Source organism: Abramis brama (genome assembly GCF_963993115.1).
Source record: "Abramis brama genome assembly, chromosome: 14".
NCBI lineage: Eukaryota > Metazoa > Chordata > Actinopteri > Cypriniformes > Leuciscidae > Abramis > Abramis brama.
In genome coordinates, this window is record NC_139976.1 from 16,265,893 (window position 1) to 16,286,715 (window position 20,823).

The 20,823-nt window shown below is 42.1% G+C and overlaps 1 protein-coding gene across 9 annotated transcripts in view; it reads right to left on the reverse strand.

Annotated features, from left to right (window-relative positions):
* Positions 1 to 20,823, reverse strand: part of mfsd8 (major facilitator superfamily domain containing 8) — a 38,482-nt gene that overhangs the window by 6,527 nt on the left and 11,132 nt on the right. For 2 of the 9 annotated variants that reach the window (XM_084134535.1, XM_084134530.1), the window contains 4 exons: positions 3,982 to 4,016; positions 2,966 to 3,028; positions 2,270 to 2,343; positions 1,869 to 1,912 (listed from right to left, as the gene is read on the reverse strand). In XM_084134535.1, coding sequence (XP_083990661.1) covers positions 1,869 to 1,912; positions 2,270 to 2,343; positions 2,966 to 3,027 — 180 coding nt within the window. In that variant the 5' untranslated portion in view covers position 3,028; positions 3,982 to 4,016. Of the gene's footprint in view, positions 1 to 1,868; positions 1,913 to 2,269; positions 2,344 to 2,705; positions 3,147 to 3,981; positions 4,017 to 20,823 lie in introns of those variants that run through there. The other 7 variants (XM_084134529.1, XM_084134536.1, XM_084134534.1 and 4 more) reach the window with 5 other exon arrangements.

Sequence of the window (20,823 nt, forward strand, 5' to 3'; positions counted from 1 at the left end):
ACGAGCAGAGAGAGAGACCCGGTCGCGCGCGCGCTCACTCCCTCTCTTCAGAGCCAGGCGAAAGTGTAAACAAGACATCACCGTCTCCAAACTAGACGCTGTCTTGCTCTCTCTCCCTCGCACATATTAATCAAAATAAATCGACACGGTGGTAAAAGGTCGGAAGACCAAAGTTTCATGTGTAAATACAGTACACACCATTGCAATACATCCATATGAAGACGTTGTTCTACAGGTTCGTCGTCTTCATTTTCATCTCGCTCCGGCTCCGACTCTGGCTCGAACATGTAAGGCTGGCTGGACAAGTCTTCCGTTGTTGACATTTTGTTAATAACGTGTGAATAAAAAGTTTCTGTGCCGCTAGATAATCGTATCTATGCTATCAAACTACAAAAATGGCCGAACGGGGTGGAGTTGAACCGCTGCAACCTGGAGAGGGGGCGGGGTATGAAGTGTCTCAATTGTATTTAAAGAGACCGCACCAAAACGAGTTGCTCTCAGACGCACATCAGAAAAGGGGTAGAAAAGGGGCCTGTGGAGCTATAATAATGAGGAATTCAGACCCAAGCATTGCAGTTCCGCTTTATATAGACTACAAATGTATGATTTATATGTAAAAAGGAACAATTTAAAAGCATGATATGTCTCCTTTAACTAGAGTCAAATAACATCTCGATTGAGACGGAAATACTTCTCGACTTTGTATTTGTATTGTTACCAGGTGCGACAATTCAAAAAGTAAACGTTTGGCAGGAAAGAGTCATTTTCAGTTCTCAGTGAAAGATCCAGAGCATTGTAGGGAGTGGCTAAAGACACATTTGCATCTTTTGCTGACAAATAAACCAGCATTTCTTGGTCCAGGTAACACAAAGAAACAGCAAATATTTTGAATTTACATATACTACTGATATTGTAACAATAAAAAGCAGGTTGAAAATCTGCGAACTTAATTGTGCTTTAAATAAAAAAAAAAGTAAGCAATGTGCCCTGAATAACCCTAGCTCTAAGTGTTCACACTTCTGCAAAGTCTGCACAAAGGAGCAAGGACACATTTGAAAAGAGGAACACAGGTCCTATACTCAATCACAGAATTCAAACCTCAACATATTGTTTTAGAAGATATTTAACGTTCTTAGGGGAATCGCTAAATTTAAAAATTCAAGCAGGTTTTAGTTGATTATTTGGCTTTTCTTAGAAATACACGTATAACTACTTCCCTTTTTCACTTCTAGTTTTTAAATCAAGCATAGCCCAAGGAATCACATGGTGCACAGAGATAACAGAGAATTCCCATGCTAATGAATGTTCACTTCTAGTGCAGCAGATTAGTAAAAAAATCGTTCACTTTGGTATAGAAGCATGAAATTTGGCACAGATACTCTCTAAGGGCCACTATTTTGGAAAAAGGCGTTGGCCACTCAAAAATTCAATATGGCGGCCATTTTTCAAAATGGCCACCATTGCTATTCAGTGCTTATTATATCAATTATTCAAACAGTAATCCAAGCATAAAATTTGATACAAATATACTCTCTAAAGGACATGTTAATAGAAAAAGATGCTTGTCCCTCAAAAATTCAAGATGGCCGCCGTTCCTGTCGAATATTAAGGCGAGACACGGCAGGCAAAAACATTGTTTGTTTTTTTACTGGTCAATTTAGAGATTTTTGGATATTTGTCTTCAATAACATGTCAATAATATTCACTCAAATCGCAACTGCATAGAATATACTTTGTTCTTGTAAATCAAACAGACGTTTCTAGAAACACCAAAGCCATGGGTTTGATTCCCAAGTAATGCATGAACTTATAAAATGTATAGCTTGAATATAATGTAATATTGAATGTGTAAATGCAAGTATACTTACTTTCTTCAGATAGGGCCATATGGAAGTTATGACAATCGTAAAACCTAAAAAAAAACATTGCAATCACTTATATATTTGTCACTTTAGTAGTACTATGTACTACACAAAAAATGCGAATAACATTAATTTATCTACTAAATAGGACATTATAATTGCAATTGCAAAATCCGTACAGATAGATCCCTTCTAGTTACACCTTTTTTTTAAGGCATAGTGTACAATCAAACGCAACATGTCCTGACATTACAGACATCTTGCGAGTTACAGCAGGTTTTAGCTCTAATTGAATCGGTACCTAATGTTCATTGAAACAGACAGCAGAATTCATATTCATAACCGCAAATCAGCGGGATAGACAAAGCAGGAAAATTAGTGTGAAAGAGTAAGAGTTTTTTTCTTACCAACACTGCTGAGGAACATGGTAAAGTACATGACCCTGATGGACCTCCATCGGCTTCTGTCTGCATCCCCATCACTTTAAGAGGAAAAGAGAAGTTGGACAAACAAATAGCAATTATAGCTCTTTCTTCTTTGTTTAGCCTATTTAGTTACAATAACTTCATGCATTAGGACGAAAGCTCATGCGAGATATTATGCATATCTTCACTGCACTACTAAACTTCCAAACTGACGTGACTTAATATAATTTGAACTTATCATCATGCTGTGCATTAGTGACAGAAATTCCCTTGTGACATGATAACACAGGCAACATTGTCAAGTTTAACTGGTCGAGCCAAATAGTTTCAGTTTAGACATAATGGCAGAATTTAAATAAAAGAAAATAGATCAGTCCTGCCAGACTGCGTCATTACAAATGCAATTATCACAACTTACCTTGTAATATCGCCTCTGAGAAGCGGAGTGTTTTCATCAGACCCCACAAGTGACATTATTAGCGATAGAGCAGCTTGCGAAAATTAAACGACGACGAGAGTTCATTGAAGTTCTTTACAATGACATGCACTTTAAAATCAAGTTAACTTGACTGACAAATGTCTGAAGCTGCACAACACATATCTCCAAAACGCATGCAGACCTCTGCATAATGTTCCCATTTTAGCTGTTAGAAGCAGATAGTGTTCAGAGTCATTCACCGCCGTTTAACGCGCAGTCTAAAGTCCATTGGTGGTGTTGATTCAGCGTAAACTTGAATCATTCTGAAGAACGTTGTCACACGTGACCGTGAGCATTGAGAGAAACAGAAAACAACAGTGAGAAGGGAATTACTAACACTTCAAAATAAAAGCCCCTTACAATTAATTAGAAGTTTTTTTGTTTTGTTTTTAAATTAGAAGTTTTTAGATTAGTGTATTCGTTTATTCATTCATATTTTTATTTTTAACGTATTTAATACAATATTAGTTTTTAATGCATTTAGTAAAAAGACAGACAGACAGACAGACAGACTGCTCCATAAAAACGTATGGCATTTAACATTCCCCATCCCATATTTAACCAAACATCCCACCTACACTATGATGGTAAGACTGGTAATTTTCCAAAGAAAAGACAAGTTTGGTCAAGATCTGATTCCAATAACGTTACACAGGGAACAAATTCTGACACCTGCATAGTGTTGGTGAAAAAAATATAGCCTATTTGAAAGGGCAGCAACCAATGCAATCAAAGCAGCTCTATCATTCAATAATTCAATCTGCCATATTGCTGGCCAAGTAGTGGATAAAATGTAAAGAGCAGGTTGAATAAACAAAGAGTGGCTTTTTTTCTTCTTCATGTGATAAGGACAGTTGATAGACAAGAGACAGACAATCACTTAGAATAGCAATTGTATGTGTGTATAGACAGGGCAAGCGTGATAATGCTGAATGAGATAGGGCTCAGAAGCTGAATATGATTGATGAGATGCATCTGAAGGGAATCGTGCTGATGTGTTCACCAAAATAAATGAAGTCAAGTTGATTGAGGAACATATCAAATGAATAAACAAAACAAATCACTAAAACAATCACAAAGGAAGGAGACACTTTAGTTAATGTGATTAGGATTGAGAGGGGTGCCAAGCCTTTCTGCTTATGAGATAAAGATGAAACATGCTGATAGATGATAGAAGACACTGACACAGTTGGGTTTTTATCCTGTGGATACTTACTAGTGTGAAGTTGCTTTCTCAGTTTTGACCCAAATCTAAACCAAGCAGAGGAATAAACTCAAAGTTGTTATCTGCCTTATACAGCAATGGCATCAAAATGTCCCAAAAACATTCTCTCTAAATTCTCTTTAAAGAGATGAATCAGTATGAATGAGCATCAATCTGTTTTTCGCCCACTGTATTAATGTGGAATTCTGGTTGAGAGTATTCTTATAATAATACACATTTAATTATTTTAATAATGTAATATCAAATTGCAAGCAGATTAAATAAAACATGGTTTCTTATGCCATATTATAAAAATGTATCATGTTTGTTAACCATAGCCTATTTTCCACCAGAATGCCATATAAGTTAATAAATAAGTTAAATGTTACTACAACAGAACTATGAAAAAATAGTATTAGTCACGAATGTAAAGCATTAGAAAAGAAAATAATTCTGAAAAGATTGTGAAGGCTTCTTAACACTATATGAAAGAGATTTTATATTAATCTACTATGGTTTTAGAGAGAGGCGGTATTAACAATAAGTAACGTAGCATCTGATGCATGCTTATTGGCACATCCGGTCTTCATAGGCATGTGTCAGTGGATAGTTGCATGTGTCACTTAAAACTTGTGGCATGTGCCACTGACATTATCCCAGAACACTGACACTCTGACACTGACAGTCGTGGAACATGTCGCCATATGTTGGGTTGTGACACCTCCGGTATAGTGACTGACAGATGTACTGAGCAGCTATACTGACATAATTGTGACAAAAAATACTGAAATTTTTAAATAAATGTCAATTAAACATTAAAGTCATTTTGTGGCACATCAGTATTCCAGTGGCATGTGCCACTGAATGATATATGTAATGCCAATGTTGTTGATCATGCAAACTGGCCATTCTAAGAAACACAAGAAATAAATCTGTAAATAAAGACATTTGAGGAACAATATATATATATATATATATATATATATATATATATATATACACTATAATTACTAATTATTTATATCAATATCAGACTCTGATTAACTCACAAACAAATGACCAGTAGATGTTCCTCAACCTCAACTGCGTTAAAGGGATAGTTTAATCCTTAATAATAGAAACATTCTGTCATCATTTACTCACCCTCAAGTTGTCCCAGACATGTATAAATTTGTTTGTTCTGATGAACACAAAGGAAGATCTTTTGAAGAATGTTTGTAACCAAGCAGTTCTGAGGCACCATTGACTTCCATAGTATTTTTTTTTCATAGTATTGTTTGGTTACCCATATTCTTCAAAATATCTTCTATTGTGTTCAACAGAACAAATAAATTCATACAGGTTTGAAACAACTTGAGGGTGAATAAATAAATGACAGAATTTTGATTTTCAGTGTACACTTACTTATACTGACACCTAGTGGCGTGCATGCAGCATCATGCAAAAATAAAGGTTTACAGTAACTATTGATGCGGTATTGGCAGGGCCGCATTAAGACTATAAGGGGCCCCATGGGCTTTGGGGCCCTTCATCCAACAGAACTATTATCTACATTCTCTCAATCACAAAGTGCAAGTTATCAGCCTTTTGTTTCACATGAATAAATGCCATTATCAAAGCTGCATAAAGTTCATATTATTTGGCACATAGTCCGAACTATTTGCATATAGGCTACTTACACTTATAACTACTGCCTACATCGGCTTTGTCTTATCAAATCATCCTTTTGTTTTGCAGAAATAAATGCAATAAAACTTTTATATACTAAATTTCACTGTTTCCCTTATAAATAGACTACGTATAAAAATATACAAAAATTTTACTTTCTGAACATTTTTAATGCTGAAAAAGTAATCAGATCATTGGGACTATACCTAACAAGGTTTTCTTAAGCTTTTTCAGGATGAAAAATCCCTTATGATGCTGGAAACTCCCTCAGTAGGCTACATCACTTTCCTTTGACATGCGATTATCTTTCTTGTGCTATTGCCGAGCAGTTGTGTTTTTTTTTTTTTTTTTTTTCATGACAACTTTGAAACAAATTATATGCATTTGTGACTGGTAAAGTTTAAAAAGCTGCTTTTTTAGACAAGGTGACGAACTATGGGAGCTCAACTATGCTATTAAGTTGAAAAAGGAGTAAATTATTTGACTAATTATAGCCTATTGTATTCTGCTAGCATATGGCCTACACCTACCAATAACTGGTGGTAAATGCCTTTGTCCTTCGCCATCATCTCCATCTTTATCTAGGCCATGCATTCAAATCAATTTGACTGACGTTTCACTTTATTTTTCTCTCATTTGAGATCTGCTTTCATATTCTCGAGACATTACTGTGACATCAACTCGCCCATTATTATGAATTCAATGGCCTACGTCAAGTGAGTTTGATACAGCCCAATCATTGAGCATTTTCAGAAACCGTAAGCATGATTGAAATTTTGATTGGATTTCAGCTGACGATTGCAGGGTTCAGTGAGTGAAGGGTTGCACATAGGACGAGAAGTGCAAAGCCGTGTCTTTAAAATTCTAACACAACACATTTTTATGAATATACACACACCGGCATCGCCCAGTTCTGATTGCAGGAGGCTGTTCAAAAACATGCCTAGCCACAGAGCGCCACTCAGTTTTCCATTAAAGTTCTCCTGTGTTGAAAATCAAGGTTTCAATATTGTTTGTATGTCTATTGTGTTTTTAATATGCTTTAAGTCAAACCATGCGTAAATTCATTAGTCAACACCATTGTTGAGGATTTTCTCCTTAAAACTGTAGTGAACGAAAGACAGTCTCAAACACGCAGTTTGAAATCGCTGGTGTTACTGACGTCACAAACTACATTGTAACCAATCATGTCAACTTGTGATCGTCAACGAGTGGATCTCTGAGCTGGGCTGTGTTCCAGTTTGGATGTAGGCATACTCCATTGCTTACCAGAGTAGCGGCTCCTGGTCCATAAATTCAGGTTGGTGCAAATTCTGGGTCTCAGCGCTAGTTTATGATAAACATTTTGTAAGCTTTATATTCTAATCGCTGATGTCAGGGATCCACCAGATCTGCACACTCCGCCGACTCGTTCACTCTCCCCGGAATACTGATTCACCACACCTGCACCTCATCATCACCTCATCATTCACTCCCTTTATATACAACCCTTCACCTTCTGTTCAGTGTCTGGTCTCGTCTTTACGCACAAGACTCACTACCTGTTACTTACCTGATCTACCAACCTGAGATACTCATCTTCAGTCTTCATTCCGATCTGCCATCTCCGTTGATCATCTTCATCATCTGTTCACCACTCTGGTTTCCACTCCACCTGCAAAGACATATTACTATTCAGCTAAGTTCTATCTTCAGCTCAAGTTTGCATGACCTACTCACCATTACATCTGCTGGTTCTGTGCTTCTGTTCTCAGTAAACATTGTTTATATTTACTCACCTGTTTGAGTCTTCTCTAAACCTGACAGCTGAACACATCAGTCACACTTTTGGCAGAACTCTAATGTTCAGAATTCTTTAGTACACGACAAACGCATAGAAAGCCATCTTATAATTGCCTTAATGTATTATGTGTTGCATATGAATGTTGTTTTAGAATATTGCAAGTTAGTAATTCCAGTGAGGAAAACAAAGTAATGTCTATTCTCAGAACAAACATAAAACAGAAATACTGTATATAAAAGGTATTCACATGAGCTATTTTAAACTAAATGGTTTATACTTTCATTCATTTGATACACTACTCCACATAGGAAGAACAGACATGCCAACAAGATACTGAACTGATGCAGAGACATAGACGCTGAAGCAGACTAATAGCGTCTCTTGTTCTGAAGCAAGGTTTACGCAAGGTAACGTGAAAAGCCCAGCTTAGTATCGTGAAGGAACATGCCTGCCGAATCCATGCGCTACATTTGAACATATCCTGCTCACTTTACGACTTAAAATAGTTTAGAAATTCCAAAAAATATTTGATGCAGAATGCTGAACACATTTATAATTGATTATTAATTCAGTGCATATAGAGGTCTTTGTTTGGATGAATATTTTGCCTGTAATAACTTGCGATCTGTTCATTTTACTCAGGAAATCAGCAGCAAGCAGTAGGCTACACTTGGGGTGCTTCTCAATATCCCTCCTCGTTTCCTCGCTCCTCCGTCCTCCATCCTATGACTTGGAAACGGATCGAATTCAGCCATCTTGAAGGACATCTCAATTCTCTAATTGCACCGTGAGGAGGTGAGGAACGAGTGAGGAAGCTTCCAGAGGAGCTATGAGCGAGGATGCACAGGTTTATCCCAGTGGTTCTCAACTCCAGTCCTCGGGACCCACTGCTCTGCACATTTTGTATGTCTCTCTTATCTGACACACTCAGTTCAGTTCATGGAGTCTCTCCTAATGAGCTGATGATCTGGTTCAGGTGTGTTAAATAAGGGAGACATACAAAATGTGCAGAGCAGTGGGTCCCGAGGACTGGAGTTGAGAACCACTGGGTTTATCCTATGCGGAAGTCTTTCTTGTCGAGAAACCTGATGCACTTATAAATTCTCCTCCCTCTTCACATCAGTCACAATAATTTTCATTTATGCTTTACCTATGCAGTTTAAATAAATCATATATCACATTTATCAACAGGGCATCTTGCTTTATCTTAATTATTTATTAATTTCTTAAATAACCAAATTTTAACAACATAAGGGCAGATCCTTTGAGCGCAGCTGATGACGCAGTGAAGTGACGCTCGAGGGATCAAAAATATATTTCAATATACAAATAAGCTCTCCTTCGATTCCTCCATCCTCACGTCTTTTCCTTGCATCCTTCCCTCGCATCCTGAAGGGGTGGAGCTAAGACGCGAGGAAAGGAAACAAGGATTCACAGAGGATCACACAAAGGATTAAGAATTGAGAAGCACCCTTTATAACATCACAGGTGGATTCCATATGCACACATAACAGGTTCTTCTTTCTTACTTTTAAGCCAAGTCGAAAGGCATTAGATTGCCCCCTACAGGTCGATATACAAAAGCTCACTCTACAACATCCCCTTTCCCCCAAGTTTACAATATTTCTTCCATAATCATCACAATGTTATGAACTTCATTCAACTATCATGTAACCACACTACAGTTACACACACACAAATTGTCACAGTTGACAGATTTTTCTTTTCTTTTTACAATTTTCCAATAACAGTTCACATTCAATTATTTATTATTTATTTTTACTTCAGTTCATAATCTTTCAAATGAACAGGCAATTTCCTGGTTCTCTGTGACCTTCTCATAATCACAACAGGGCTAACAGATTTGTTCATTTCTGTGATCATCTCAGAAGTTTGAGAGGAATCCCCAGCTTCTTCAAAGGGATTGGTTTTACTTGGAATGTCCTCAGCCAATGTGTCCTCAGTATCTTTAGCAAATAAAGGAGCAGAGTTGTCAGAAAAGTAAAAATCTGGATATTTACAGTCCATTCTCTCCTATGGAAGGTTCATAAGAAATCCAATGGTAGCAGCAGATGTGGCTCACAGGAGGATACACATCCATCCATTTTGAATGTGCATCAATCAAGACAAAGAACGTTTTTCCCATGAATGGTCCTGCATAATCCACATGAAATTGTTTTTGTTCATGTTTTTTTTCAGGCCAATTCCAAGGATCCAATGGGGCTACAGCTGGAACATTCCGTTCTTGGAACATATGACAGGTTTTAACCAACCTTTCAACATCCTGATCTAACTTAGGCCACCACACATATCTTCGGGCCAAAGCATTCATCCTAGACACTCCTGGGTGGCACTGATGCAGTCGCTTCAGGACTTCTGATCTACCCACACTGGGAATGATTACTCTGCCCTCCAAAGCACACAACCATCCTGTACACTTATTTAATATTTTCTTGATGCGAATGGGTCAAATTCTGCTCCAATTAATTCATACAGGAATCCTCGTTGCACCATTTCTCTCACCCTGGATAATACCAGATCTTTTTGTGTCCACCCTCTCACCTGTTCTGTTGTAATCAAGGTAATGTCTGCATTCTCCAGCATTAAGACTCTTTCCTACTGTTCAGTGCCAGATTCCGCTGACAATGGTAACCGACTGCATTTCCATGATCCTTGCATGCTTGAGTCTAACCCAAAGGCGCCTTTACAACATATAAATGGAAGTACTCAACATGACAATTTGATTGTATGTCCATAGGAGAGATCAAACATGCAAACTCAAGCACCAGCTTCAATGAACTGTAAACCTTCATCTGCAAAGCAGCAAAATTTAAGTTCCTACAGGCCTGAAGATAACATTCAAGATAACATATCTCAAAGGATATTGGAGTTTGATGGAGATCCATTGCAGTATGGCTCTTTTGTTAAAGCTTTTGAACAAGCCATTGAAAAGAAAATTGGGGGCAAGCAAGAATGCCTTTACTATCTAGAGTAATATACAAGAGGATGGCCAAGAGAGTTAGTCAGTAGTTGTCACAATATGAGAGCTGATCAAGGATATGATCGAGCAAAGAATCTGCTCAAAGAACATTTTGGTAGTGAAATTAAAGTAACAGCAGCATATATGGAGAAGGTCATGCTTTGGCCTATAATAAAGGGTGAAGATGTTGATGCTTTGGAGTCTTTTTAAATTTTTCTGAGAAGCTGTTGAAACCTGATGTAATGGAAGCTAATGTAATGGAAGATTTACAGCATATGGACAAAATTAATTTTCCATCTAGCCTTCGACTCATTGTGATGAAGCTGCCTTACAAGTTTTGAGAAAAGTGGAGGGCTGCTGCCTGTGAGTTACAGGAGCATTGAGGCAACAGGGCCATGTTTTTTGACTTGATTGAGCATCAGGTAAAGATTCTTTCTGATCCATTATTTGGAGATCTACAGAGTGGACAGGCATCTTTTTCATTTCATGCTAAAGCTCAGCCTAAATCTACCAGTAAAGGTCTTGCAACTGTTGCAGCTGTACATACTGTTTCAGAGCTTTGTCTATCTGAAGTACAAACTACCTGTACTAGTTCTGCTCAACAAAAAGACAACAATAAATTGTGTATTGTCTGTAAAGGCTGCCATTCATTGCTGGATAGGTGTTCTCGTCTAAAGAACATGACACACAGAGAAAAACCGAGCATTTTAAAAGAAAATAGATCCTGTTTTGGGTGCTTGAAGATTGGACATGTAAGTAAAGATTGCAGAAATCCATTCATTTGTGATGTCTGCAATCAAAAGCATCCCACCTTGCTTCACATAGAAACCAAAGGCGAACCACCACCATTATCAGTAACAAATTCTCTTGCTGATTTGCAGGCGTGTGGTCAAAATGGGGCCAGGAACAAGGAGTGTGTTCTGTCTATCATTCCAGTACAAGTCAAAGCAAAGTCTGGTAGCAAGATTGTCAACACCTATGCATTTTTGGATCCTGGAAGTTCAGCCAGTTTCTGTACAGAACATCTTATGAGAAAATTTAATCTTACAGGAACAAGAAGCTCCATACTGCTCCGCACTTTAGGCCAGGAAAAGTCGGTAGACACGCTCATGCTCCGTGGTCTTCAAATTTCATACCTGGATGGACAGACCTTTGTAGATTTACCAGAGCTGTATAGTCAAACATCAATGCCTGTGAGCAAGAATAACATTCTCACTCTGGATGACTTGAAATATTAGAGATCTGATTACTCTGGAGAGTATCAGAATTCCCAGTATTAAAGCAGCACTCAGTAGCTTCGGGATTTCTTCGCTGTATTCTCGCTTTTTGCTCGCAGGTTTCTCTCTAGAGCTCCCCCCACAGCTTCGGAATAGATATTTGACAACACTGTTGTAAAAACTCGTTGGTGATTCTCAGACACCAGAGGCTATAGATCAACGACATCAAAGCAGATGGGACATTCTTTAAAACGTCTTCTTCATTCGGGTTCGGACAGCGTGAGGGAGCGCAATAATGACAGCATTTTAGCAGATTTCTTTTGGCCGTAAAGCAATTGTTTACATCGCGAGACCTGATATCACGCGAGACTTCCTGACGCGGCGGCCGGCGGCCCGCCGGCTCAAAGTTGCAAGTGCGTATTTTCCGCTCACGGGCACCAGGGGGGTGCGAAACGACCACCATTCAACCCGAAATAAGTAATATAACCATTCCAATGACTCCGAAGCTGTTCAGTTAAGGTAAAAAAAGTTACTTAGTTCACCTTTAATGCAGAGGTTGAGCTGTTGATTGGTCTCAATGCATCAAATCTTATGGAACCGTGGGAAATCATTAACAGCCAAAGCGGGGGACCCTATGCTGTCAAGACCCTATTGGGGTTGGTCGTGAATGGGCCATTAAGAGGTGGTAATAGTGACAAAGGAAAGACTGGCTGTTCTGTAGTCACTGCTAATAGGATCTCAGTTACCAGGCTAGAGGATCTGTTGATTGCTTAATACAATCATGATTTTAACGAGAAACTGTCAGACGATGATGTTACCATGTCCAGAAATGACCAACAGTTCATGGAAATAATTGAAACTACAATCAAGTTTGAAGAGGGTAATAATTGTATTGACTTACCTTTTAAGTCTCCTGATGTCATCAAGCCAAACAACTGTAGTGTTGCAAAACAGTGTGTTCTGGGTCTACAAATAAAGTTTATAAGAAATCAAGAATATCAGCAAGAGCATACATCTTTTCTGTCTGACGTTTTGACAAAGGATATGCAGAGGTTGTACCACCTCACCAGTTGAAATGAGAAGATGGTAAGGTTTGGTACATACCACACCACAGTGTGTATCATCCGAAAAAGAAAACTCTAAGAGTAGTGTTCGATTGTGGTGCAGTGTTTAAAGGAATCTCTCTAAATGGTCAGCTGCTGCAGGGTCCCTATCTCACCAACTCTCTGCTGGGAGTTCTCACAAGATTCAGACGGGAGCCTGTCGCTTTGATAGCTGATATACAAGCCATGTTTCATCAGGTAAAGGTTTCTCAGAAACGTGGACTTTCTGCGTTTTTTTTTTTGTGGTATCCTAGTGGTGATGTTACACAGAACGCTATGGAATATAGGATGAAAGTTCATCTTTTTGGGGCAGTGTCCTCGCCCAGCTGTACTAATTATGCATTGAGGAGTATTGTACATGACCATCAAGCACACTTTGATCCTTGTGTTCCGAACACAATTCTTCAGAACTTTTATATGAATGACTGCTTAACATCTTTGCCTACAGAAGCTGAAGCACTCCATTTGGCTCAGAATCTCATTGCTGCTTGTCAAATGGAGGACTTCAGCTGTCAAAATGGTTGGGTAATAGTCGTGTTGTCATGTCCAGCATTCCAGAGGAACAGAGATCAAAGGCAATCAAAGAGCTTGACTTGGATAAAGATGATCTTCCAATGCAAAGAGTACTTGGTCTGCACTGGTGCACTGAAAAGGATAAATTTACCTTTAGGTTATCCATAAAGGAGCATCCTCACACAAGACGTGGCATGTTGTCTGTGGTTAGTTCCATTTATGCCTGTAAAACAGGTGCTCCAAGAGATGTGCAAGTGCAATGTTGGCTGGGATGATAAGATTTCACAAGTCTTCTCTCAGCAATTGATAAGATGGCTGGCTAACTTGCACTGTATAGCAGCACTGAAAGTAGACCCGTGTGTAAAGCCCAAGGACTTTGGACCATCCGAACACGCTCAGCTTCACCACTTCTCTGATGCCAGCGAGAATGGCTATGGGACGGTGTCATACTTGAGGTTGATGAATAGTGAAAAAAGGACTGTAGTTGCATTTATTTTAGGAAAGTCAAGAGTTGCTCCATTAAAACAGATGACAATCTCAAGATTGGAACTTACGGCTGCTGTTCTCGCTGTACGAGTTGATAGAATGCTAAAAAGGGAGTTGCAGATTCATTTGGATTCATCTGTATTCTGGACAGACAGTATGACTGTACTGAGATATATCCAAAATGAAACTAAGCGGTTCCACACCTTTGTAGCAAATAGAGTGGCTGTCATAAGAGACTCAACAGATGTTGTGCAATGGAGGCACATAAAGTTAAGTTTGAATCCGGCGGATGAGGCATCTAGGGGTCTTGGTGCTGAAGAGTTTTTAGCATGTAAGAGATGGCTTAAAGGACCTGATTTTCTTTTAAAGGAAGAAGAAGAATGGCCCAAGTCCAGCATGAATCAGTTGTCAATACCAACAGATGACCAGGAAGTTGAGGTGGAATGCACTGCACATGCCTTTGCCTGTCAGGTTTCAAAGTCTCCTACCAGTCAGTTCTTCAGCTATTTTTCTGATTTTGCAAGACTTAAAACCTCTGTAGCATGGATGCTCAAGGTCAAGGAAATGCTTATGCAGCTTGTGAAACAGAGGAAGGCTTTACAGGCATCTACTTGTACAAAGGACGTTCCAAACACTGAAGCAAATAGATCTCATGCAACAAGAAAGATTAAGGCCAAAATGGATGGCAAATCGTTGACTGCTGATGATCTCATGAGAGCAGAAACTGTTATCATTCAGTATTGTCAACAAGAGAGATTTTCTGATGAGATTATTGCATTGAAGGCAGGAGCTACTGTCAATAAAAAGAGTGACATCTTTCAGCTTGATCCAGTGCTGGAAAATGGTCTTTTGAGAGTAGGAGGGAGACTTGCTAGGGCTGCCATGCCTGAGGAAGAAAGACGTCCAGTTATATTCTCAAAAGACCAGGCTATTTCTCAACTTATCTTGAAGCATGTGCATCAGCAACTGGGCCATGCAGGAAGAAATTATATGTTGTCATTTCTCCATAAGCATTACTGGATAATTAACGCTAATTCTTCTTGTCGGAAAATAATCTCTGACTGTGTCATATGTCGTCTTCAAGGAAAGGTCGGAGAGCAAAAAATGTCTGACTTGCCAGCAGAGAGAGTTTTACCTGATTTACCACCATTTACAAACATTGGTGTTGATTACTTTGGGCCCATTGAAATCAAGAGAGGTCAAGGAACAGTTAAACGCTACGGGGTAATTTTCACCTACATGGCAAGCAGGGCTGTACATCTTGAGATGGCCTATACTTTAAATACAGACTCTGTATGTCAGAATGTCATTCGCCGGTTTATGTGTCGTCATGGTCAAGTTGCCCAGTTGAGATCAGATTATGGTACAAATTTTGTCGGAGCTGAGCGGGAGCTGAGGGAAGCAGTAGCTGGGTTAGACAAGATCCAGCATGCATTGTCATCAAGGGGACTTAAGTGGATATTCAACCCTCCTGCCGGGTCTCATATCGGTGGAATTTGGGAGAGGCTTATTCGGCTTGTGAAAAAGGTGTTGCATTCAACCATTAGACAACAATCTATGGATGATGAAAGCTTTCAAACTCTTCTGTGCGAGAGAAGCAATCCTTAATGCCCGTCCTATTACGAAAGCCTCTGACGATGTGAACAATTTTGAGGCACTTACGCCTAATCATATTCTCCTCCTAAACCACTAATGATTCCTTTAGTTTTCGATGAAGGAGATTTGTACATCAAGAAACAATGGAGACAGGTACAATACTTATCAGATCTCTTCTGTAAAAGATGGGTAAGGGAACATTTACCATTACTACTAAGAGAGACAGAAATGGATAAAACCACGAAGAAGCTTTACCCTGGGAGATATTGTTGCTATCATGGATCCTGTAGCTCCTCACGGCTCCTGGTTGATGGGAAGAATAATTAAAACCTATCCTGATAAAAATGGATTTGTTCGATCAGTCCAGCTGAAGACAAAAACAGAGCAGCTGGATAGGCCCGTGTTCAAAATCTGTTTACTACTAGAGGCTGAGCACTGAAGCTGAATCGGAATTCACATACAAAGACATTTATGGCTCCTTATGTATATGTTGTTTAATTGTGAATTTACATTATTACAATTATGGGGCCGGTGTGTAAGAGCCAAATGTAATTTGTTCAACCATTAGATGGCGGTGTGCACCAGTGGTGCAGGTGAAAGCCACACTTGTTCAATCACATAATATTTAAACTTCTAAACTGTGTTGAATCAGGAAGGGACAGGTGGCGGGAATATATGGTTCTTACCATAGAACCAATGCCTTTTAAACTCTGTAAACACACATTTCATTAAATGGACAACAAACTGTTCAAACAGATACTGCTGTGTGGACATTGTTTTAACTATGCATGAAGAACACCTTACCACCTTTCCTGGGCTTATAGGAAAGCCACTACATCATCTATTTTTAATATAAACAATTCTAGACCATTGCACCTTAATAAGTTGCACTATCTGTACATTGTATGCTCATTTGTCTATATAGTTTGCACTTTTGCATCTTTTAATATTTTGTCTGTTTGCACCTTGTATAATGCAGGATATATCTGTATATAGTTTGCACATCTTTGTACATACAGTGAGGAAAATAAGTATTTGAACACCCTGCTATTTTGCAAGTTCTCTTACGAGAGTCCTCTCGTACTGCGTTTTTGTAAAAACGCTACGGGAAAAACTCTTTTTTCACGAAATACTGAAGCAAAAAATTATCCTTAATTTTCCATATATGTAAAGCGCGTTGCAGCAGTACACAGCTATGGCGAGACAGCTTGCTCGCTCATTGGCTGCTCTGCGGCAACTGCATAAGCCTATCGAGCGAGGCCTGAAGTGACGTCAGGCCAATGAGGGCGCTTCGCGCCCTCCTTGCCACTTCCCGCCGAGACGGGTGTGGCTAACCTCTATAAAAGGAGCTCGAAAAGGCTGATTCACTTGATTTTCATCTCTTCAGCGAAGCTCACGCATCGCTGGATCACGAGGAAGCACGCGTCGTCTGATGCAAGCACTTCAGCGGGACGAGCCCTCGAAGCCGCTGGCCAACGCCGCCTTCTACCGCCGTACCTGCTGCGCTTTCCGACGCCATATCCTTTCCATTCTATTGTTCTTGTGTGTGTGTGTGTGTTCGCTTTGCAACACTCACCCCTAAAAGAGCTGCGTCTTTTTCAAGATGCCTTCTCATGCAGCGCTCGCGCTCGCTGACGGCGAAACGCCTTCACTCCGAGCCAATTGCCTACGGTGACTCTGAGGACTCGCCGGGCATCCTTTCCGAGGCCGCCCTTCCTGGAAGCGGATGGCGGGATTAGTTTTTCTTTACGTTACAAGAAAAGCTACCCTGCCTCTGCACGCGTCATTCACCGGCGAAGGAGAAAAGAGTGTTCTTAGTCCCGCCGTTGGTCGGTCTGACCTCTTTTCTCTCACATTTCTCAGTTCCCTGTTCGGCGACTGGAAATATTATTGCAGCAAGTGAGTCTGTTATAACACGCTTGCCTGCCAGCAAACGCCGAAGAATACATGTTGACGCCGCTTTCAAAAGCCTGTATCCCCCTGTGGCTCAGTGGTGGAATTATAGGTTTTTCCGCATGGGAGACCGGAGTTCGATTCCCGGTCTAGCGGCATATATATTTATGCCGCCAATGCTTCGCTCTGTCAGTCCCCTGAAGGCGACTGCAGAGATGCATTTTGCAGCCAGCGAGCGCGTAGTACCCGCTTGCCTGCAACCGAACACCGTTTCTACGGTTCCCGTGCGTCACTGGCGAAAGGAGAATGGAGTGTTTTCAGCCCCGCTGAAACTGGGCGATATCCACTCTTCTCACATTCTGGCATTTTTCAGGCGTCTGAAAATGTTAGTATTGCATGTTGTGCTTACTCGCATGCCTGCAAGCAAACGCCAGTGTGGATAATACTCGCGCTGACTTTATGTCTATGTATCTTCACTGTGGTCCAGTGGTAGATTCTTAGGCTTTCGCGCGGGGGATCCGAGTTCGAATCCCGGGTCTGCCGGCAGAAAATATTTATGCCGCCGAATGCAAATCACTCTGTTTGTTCCCCGAGAGGCAACTGCAGACGTGTTTTTTGCAGCCCACGAGCACGTGGTACATGGCCGGACTTCTACCGAAGTCCCGGCCACGGCCGATGATGCTATATGTGTAGAGAAGATGCCCACTGCCTAGTGTCCATCCCTACACACTAGCACAGCCCTTCACACAGGGCCCGCGCTCATATATTCGACTCGGGTCGATCACGCACACAACATAGTGAACGTGCCCACTGCCTAATGCCCACAAACACTATGTTCTGCATGCCTTGTCGTTTCTGTAAAGACGAAACCTGTGTGCATTCACTCTGCTCAGGCAGACAGTGCACTCATTGCAGTAACTGTGCCCGCTCTCCCGCGCCCACACTTACTCACGGCCATTATATGTCCTACGGGACTCGCCCAGCCCTCCTTTGCTCGGTTAAACACTGCAGCGGGGTCGAGCGCAGGCATTCTGTCCGCTGTGATCAGCGCACTTCCCCCTCGGTAGAACGCGCTTCATAAAAGAATTTAAATAAATAAAAATCCCGGCCGCGGCCGATGGTGCTTCAGGTGTAGAGCAGATGCCCACTGCCCAGTGCCCATCCCTACACACAAGCACAGCCCTACACTCAGGGCTCGCGCACATAAAATCGACTCAGGTCGATTGCGCTTCCAACATAGTAAAAGTGCCCACTTCCCAGTGCCCACGAACACTATGTCACACAGATCACAGGTTTTCTGTTGTCCCGGCCACGGCCGATGGTGCTATAAATGTAGCGTTGATGCCCACTGCCCAGTGCCCATCCCTACACACAAGCACAGCCCTACACTCAGGGCTCGCGCACATAAAATCGACTCAGGTCGATTGCGCTTCCAACATAGTAAAAGTGCCCACTTCCCAGTGCCCACGAACACTATGTCTCACAGATCACAGGCTCTCTGTAAAAACGGGACCTGTGCGCGCTCGCTCTGCTCAGGCAGGCAGCGCGTCCAAAGCAGTGAATGTGCCCGTTTCCCGCCCACATTTACTCGCAGACAGCATGAGTCCCACGAGACTTTCTCAGCCCTCCCTCACTCAGTTAAGCACTGTAGTAGGGTCGAGGACGAGCGTTCTGCCCGCTGTAATAAGCGCGCTCCCTGCCTCGAATGTCACAGGCGTAACGCCTATGTTATTGCGCCCCGAAGCACCTCTGTTGCACGGCGAACAGAGCGCGCTTCGCATCCAACCCTTAGCCAGCCATGCAGAGGCATGGGCAGCGCTTCCAGGGGTTTCGGACTGGGTGCTAGACATTATAAACAGAGGCTTCTCGCTACAGTTTTGTCGACGCCCTCCCCGCTTCACAGCGCGTCGAAACTACGGTGACTTTAGAAGTAGCACACCTACTTCGCGCCGAAATATCAAAACTGATGAGCAAAGGGGCGATAGAGCATGTATCCCAAGCTCAAAGCGAAGGGGGGCTATACAGCAGATACTTTCTGGTCCCCAAAAAGGACGGTGGTATCAGACCCATACTGGATCTAAGACGGCTGAACAGAGCATTAGTGAAACGCAGTTTCAAAATGCTCACGACCAGGAAAATCCTCACGCATATTCGCCGAGGAGACTGGTTTATGTCGATAGATCTGAAGGACGCGTATTTTCAAATACAGATAGCGTCACATCACAGGCGATACTTGAGATTCGCCTTCGAGGGTCAGACATACCAGTATACAGTCCTGCCGTTCGGCTTGTCCCTGGCACCTCGTACATTTACGAAGTGCATGGACGCAGCGCTCGCCCCTCTCAGACTCAGAGGCATGCGAGTGCTGAACTATTTGGACGACTGGCTGATCCTAGCTCAATCACGATCACAGCTCGTGGAGCACAGAACCATTTTACTCGATCACCTCGAGAATCTTGGTATCATGGTCAATTGGACAAAGAGTTCGCTGAACCCCATTCAAGCGATTTCGTTTCTGGGTACCATTCTGGACTCACAGTCTATGACAGCGCGGCTGTCGCCACAGCGCGTGCTGCACATTCAGCGCGCGGCGAGATCCTTCCGCTGCGGCGCGACTACCCCGCTCAGGAAGTTTCAAAGGATGCTGGGTCTCATGGCCTCAGCATCGCCAGTTCTTCAGCTGGGCTTGCTCCGCATGCGCCCTCTGCAGTTCTGGTTGAGAGCGCGAGTACCGCGCGGAGCGTGGGTGTCCGGCCGGTTACGTCTCAAGGTCAATCAGAGCTGTGTGGCAGCCCTGATACCTTGGATGGCGGACGACTGGTACCGATCAGGTGTAAGCCTGGGGACTTCCTCGAGAGTGAAGATGGTGTCGACAGACGCATCCACCTCGGGATGGGGAGCGCTGCTCGAGGGCAGACCGTTCTTCGGCCTGTGGTCAGAACGAGAAAAGCTCCAACATATCAACTGCCTGGAAATGCTGGCAGTGCACAACGCGCTGACGCGTTTTTGTCCCCAAATCAAGGACCAACACGTCGTAGTCCGTTCGGACAACACGGCCGTGGTGTCCTACATAAATCACCAGGGCGGTCTCAGATCCAGATCCCTGTACAGGCTGGCGAAACGCCTCCTAACATGGGCTCAGCACAATTTGCGCTCGCTGAGAGCAGTGCATGTGCCCGGGCTCCAGAATTTGGGCCCAGACAGACTGTCCAGGAACAACATTCCCCTGGGCGAATGGTCTCTACACCCACAAACAGTCCGGCTGTTGTGGGAGAGATTCGGCAGAGCGGAGGTGGACCTATTCGCGTCCCGCGAAAACGCTCATTGCCCCGTGTTCTTTTCCAAGAACGACAGCGCGCTGTCCCGGATGTGGCCGCGCTGCCCGCTATACGCTTTTCCCCCCGTCTCCCTCCTGCCTCAGGTGTTAGAGCGGGTCAGGGAAACAAAATGCTCAGTACTGCTTGTAGCACCGTTCTGGAAGAACCAAGCATGGTTTCCAGTCCTGATGCAGTTAGCAGACATCGCTCCATGGCCAGTGCCATTGAGGAAAGATCTCCTCTCGCAGGCCGGGGGCTCGATTTGGCACCCACACCCGGAGTTGTGGTCCCTTCATGT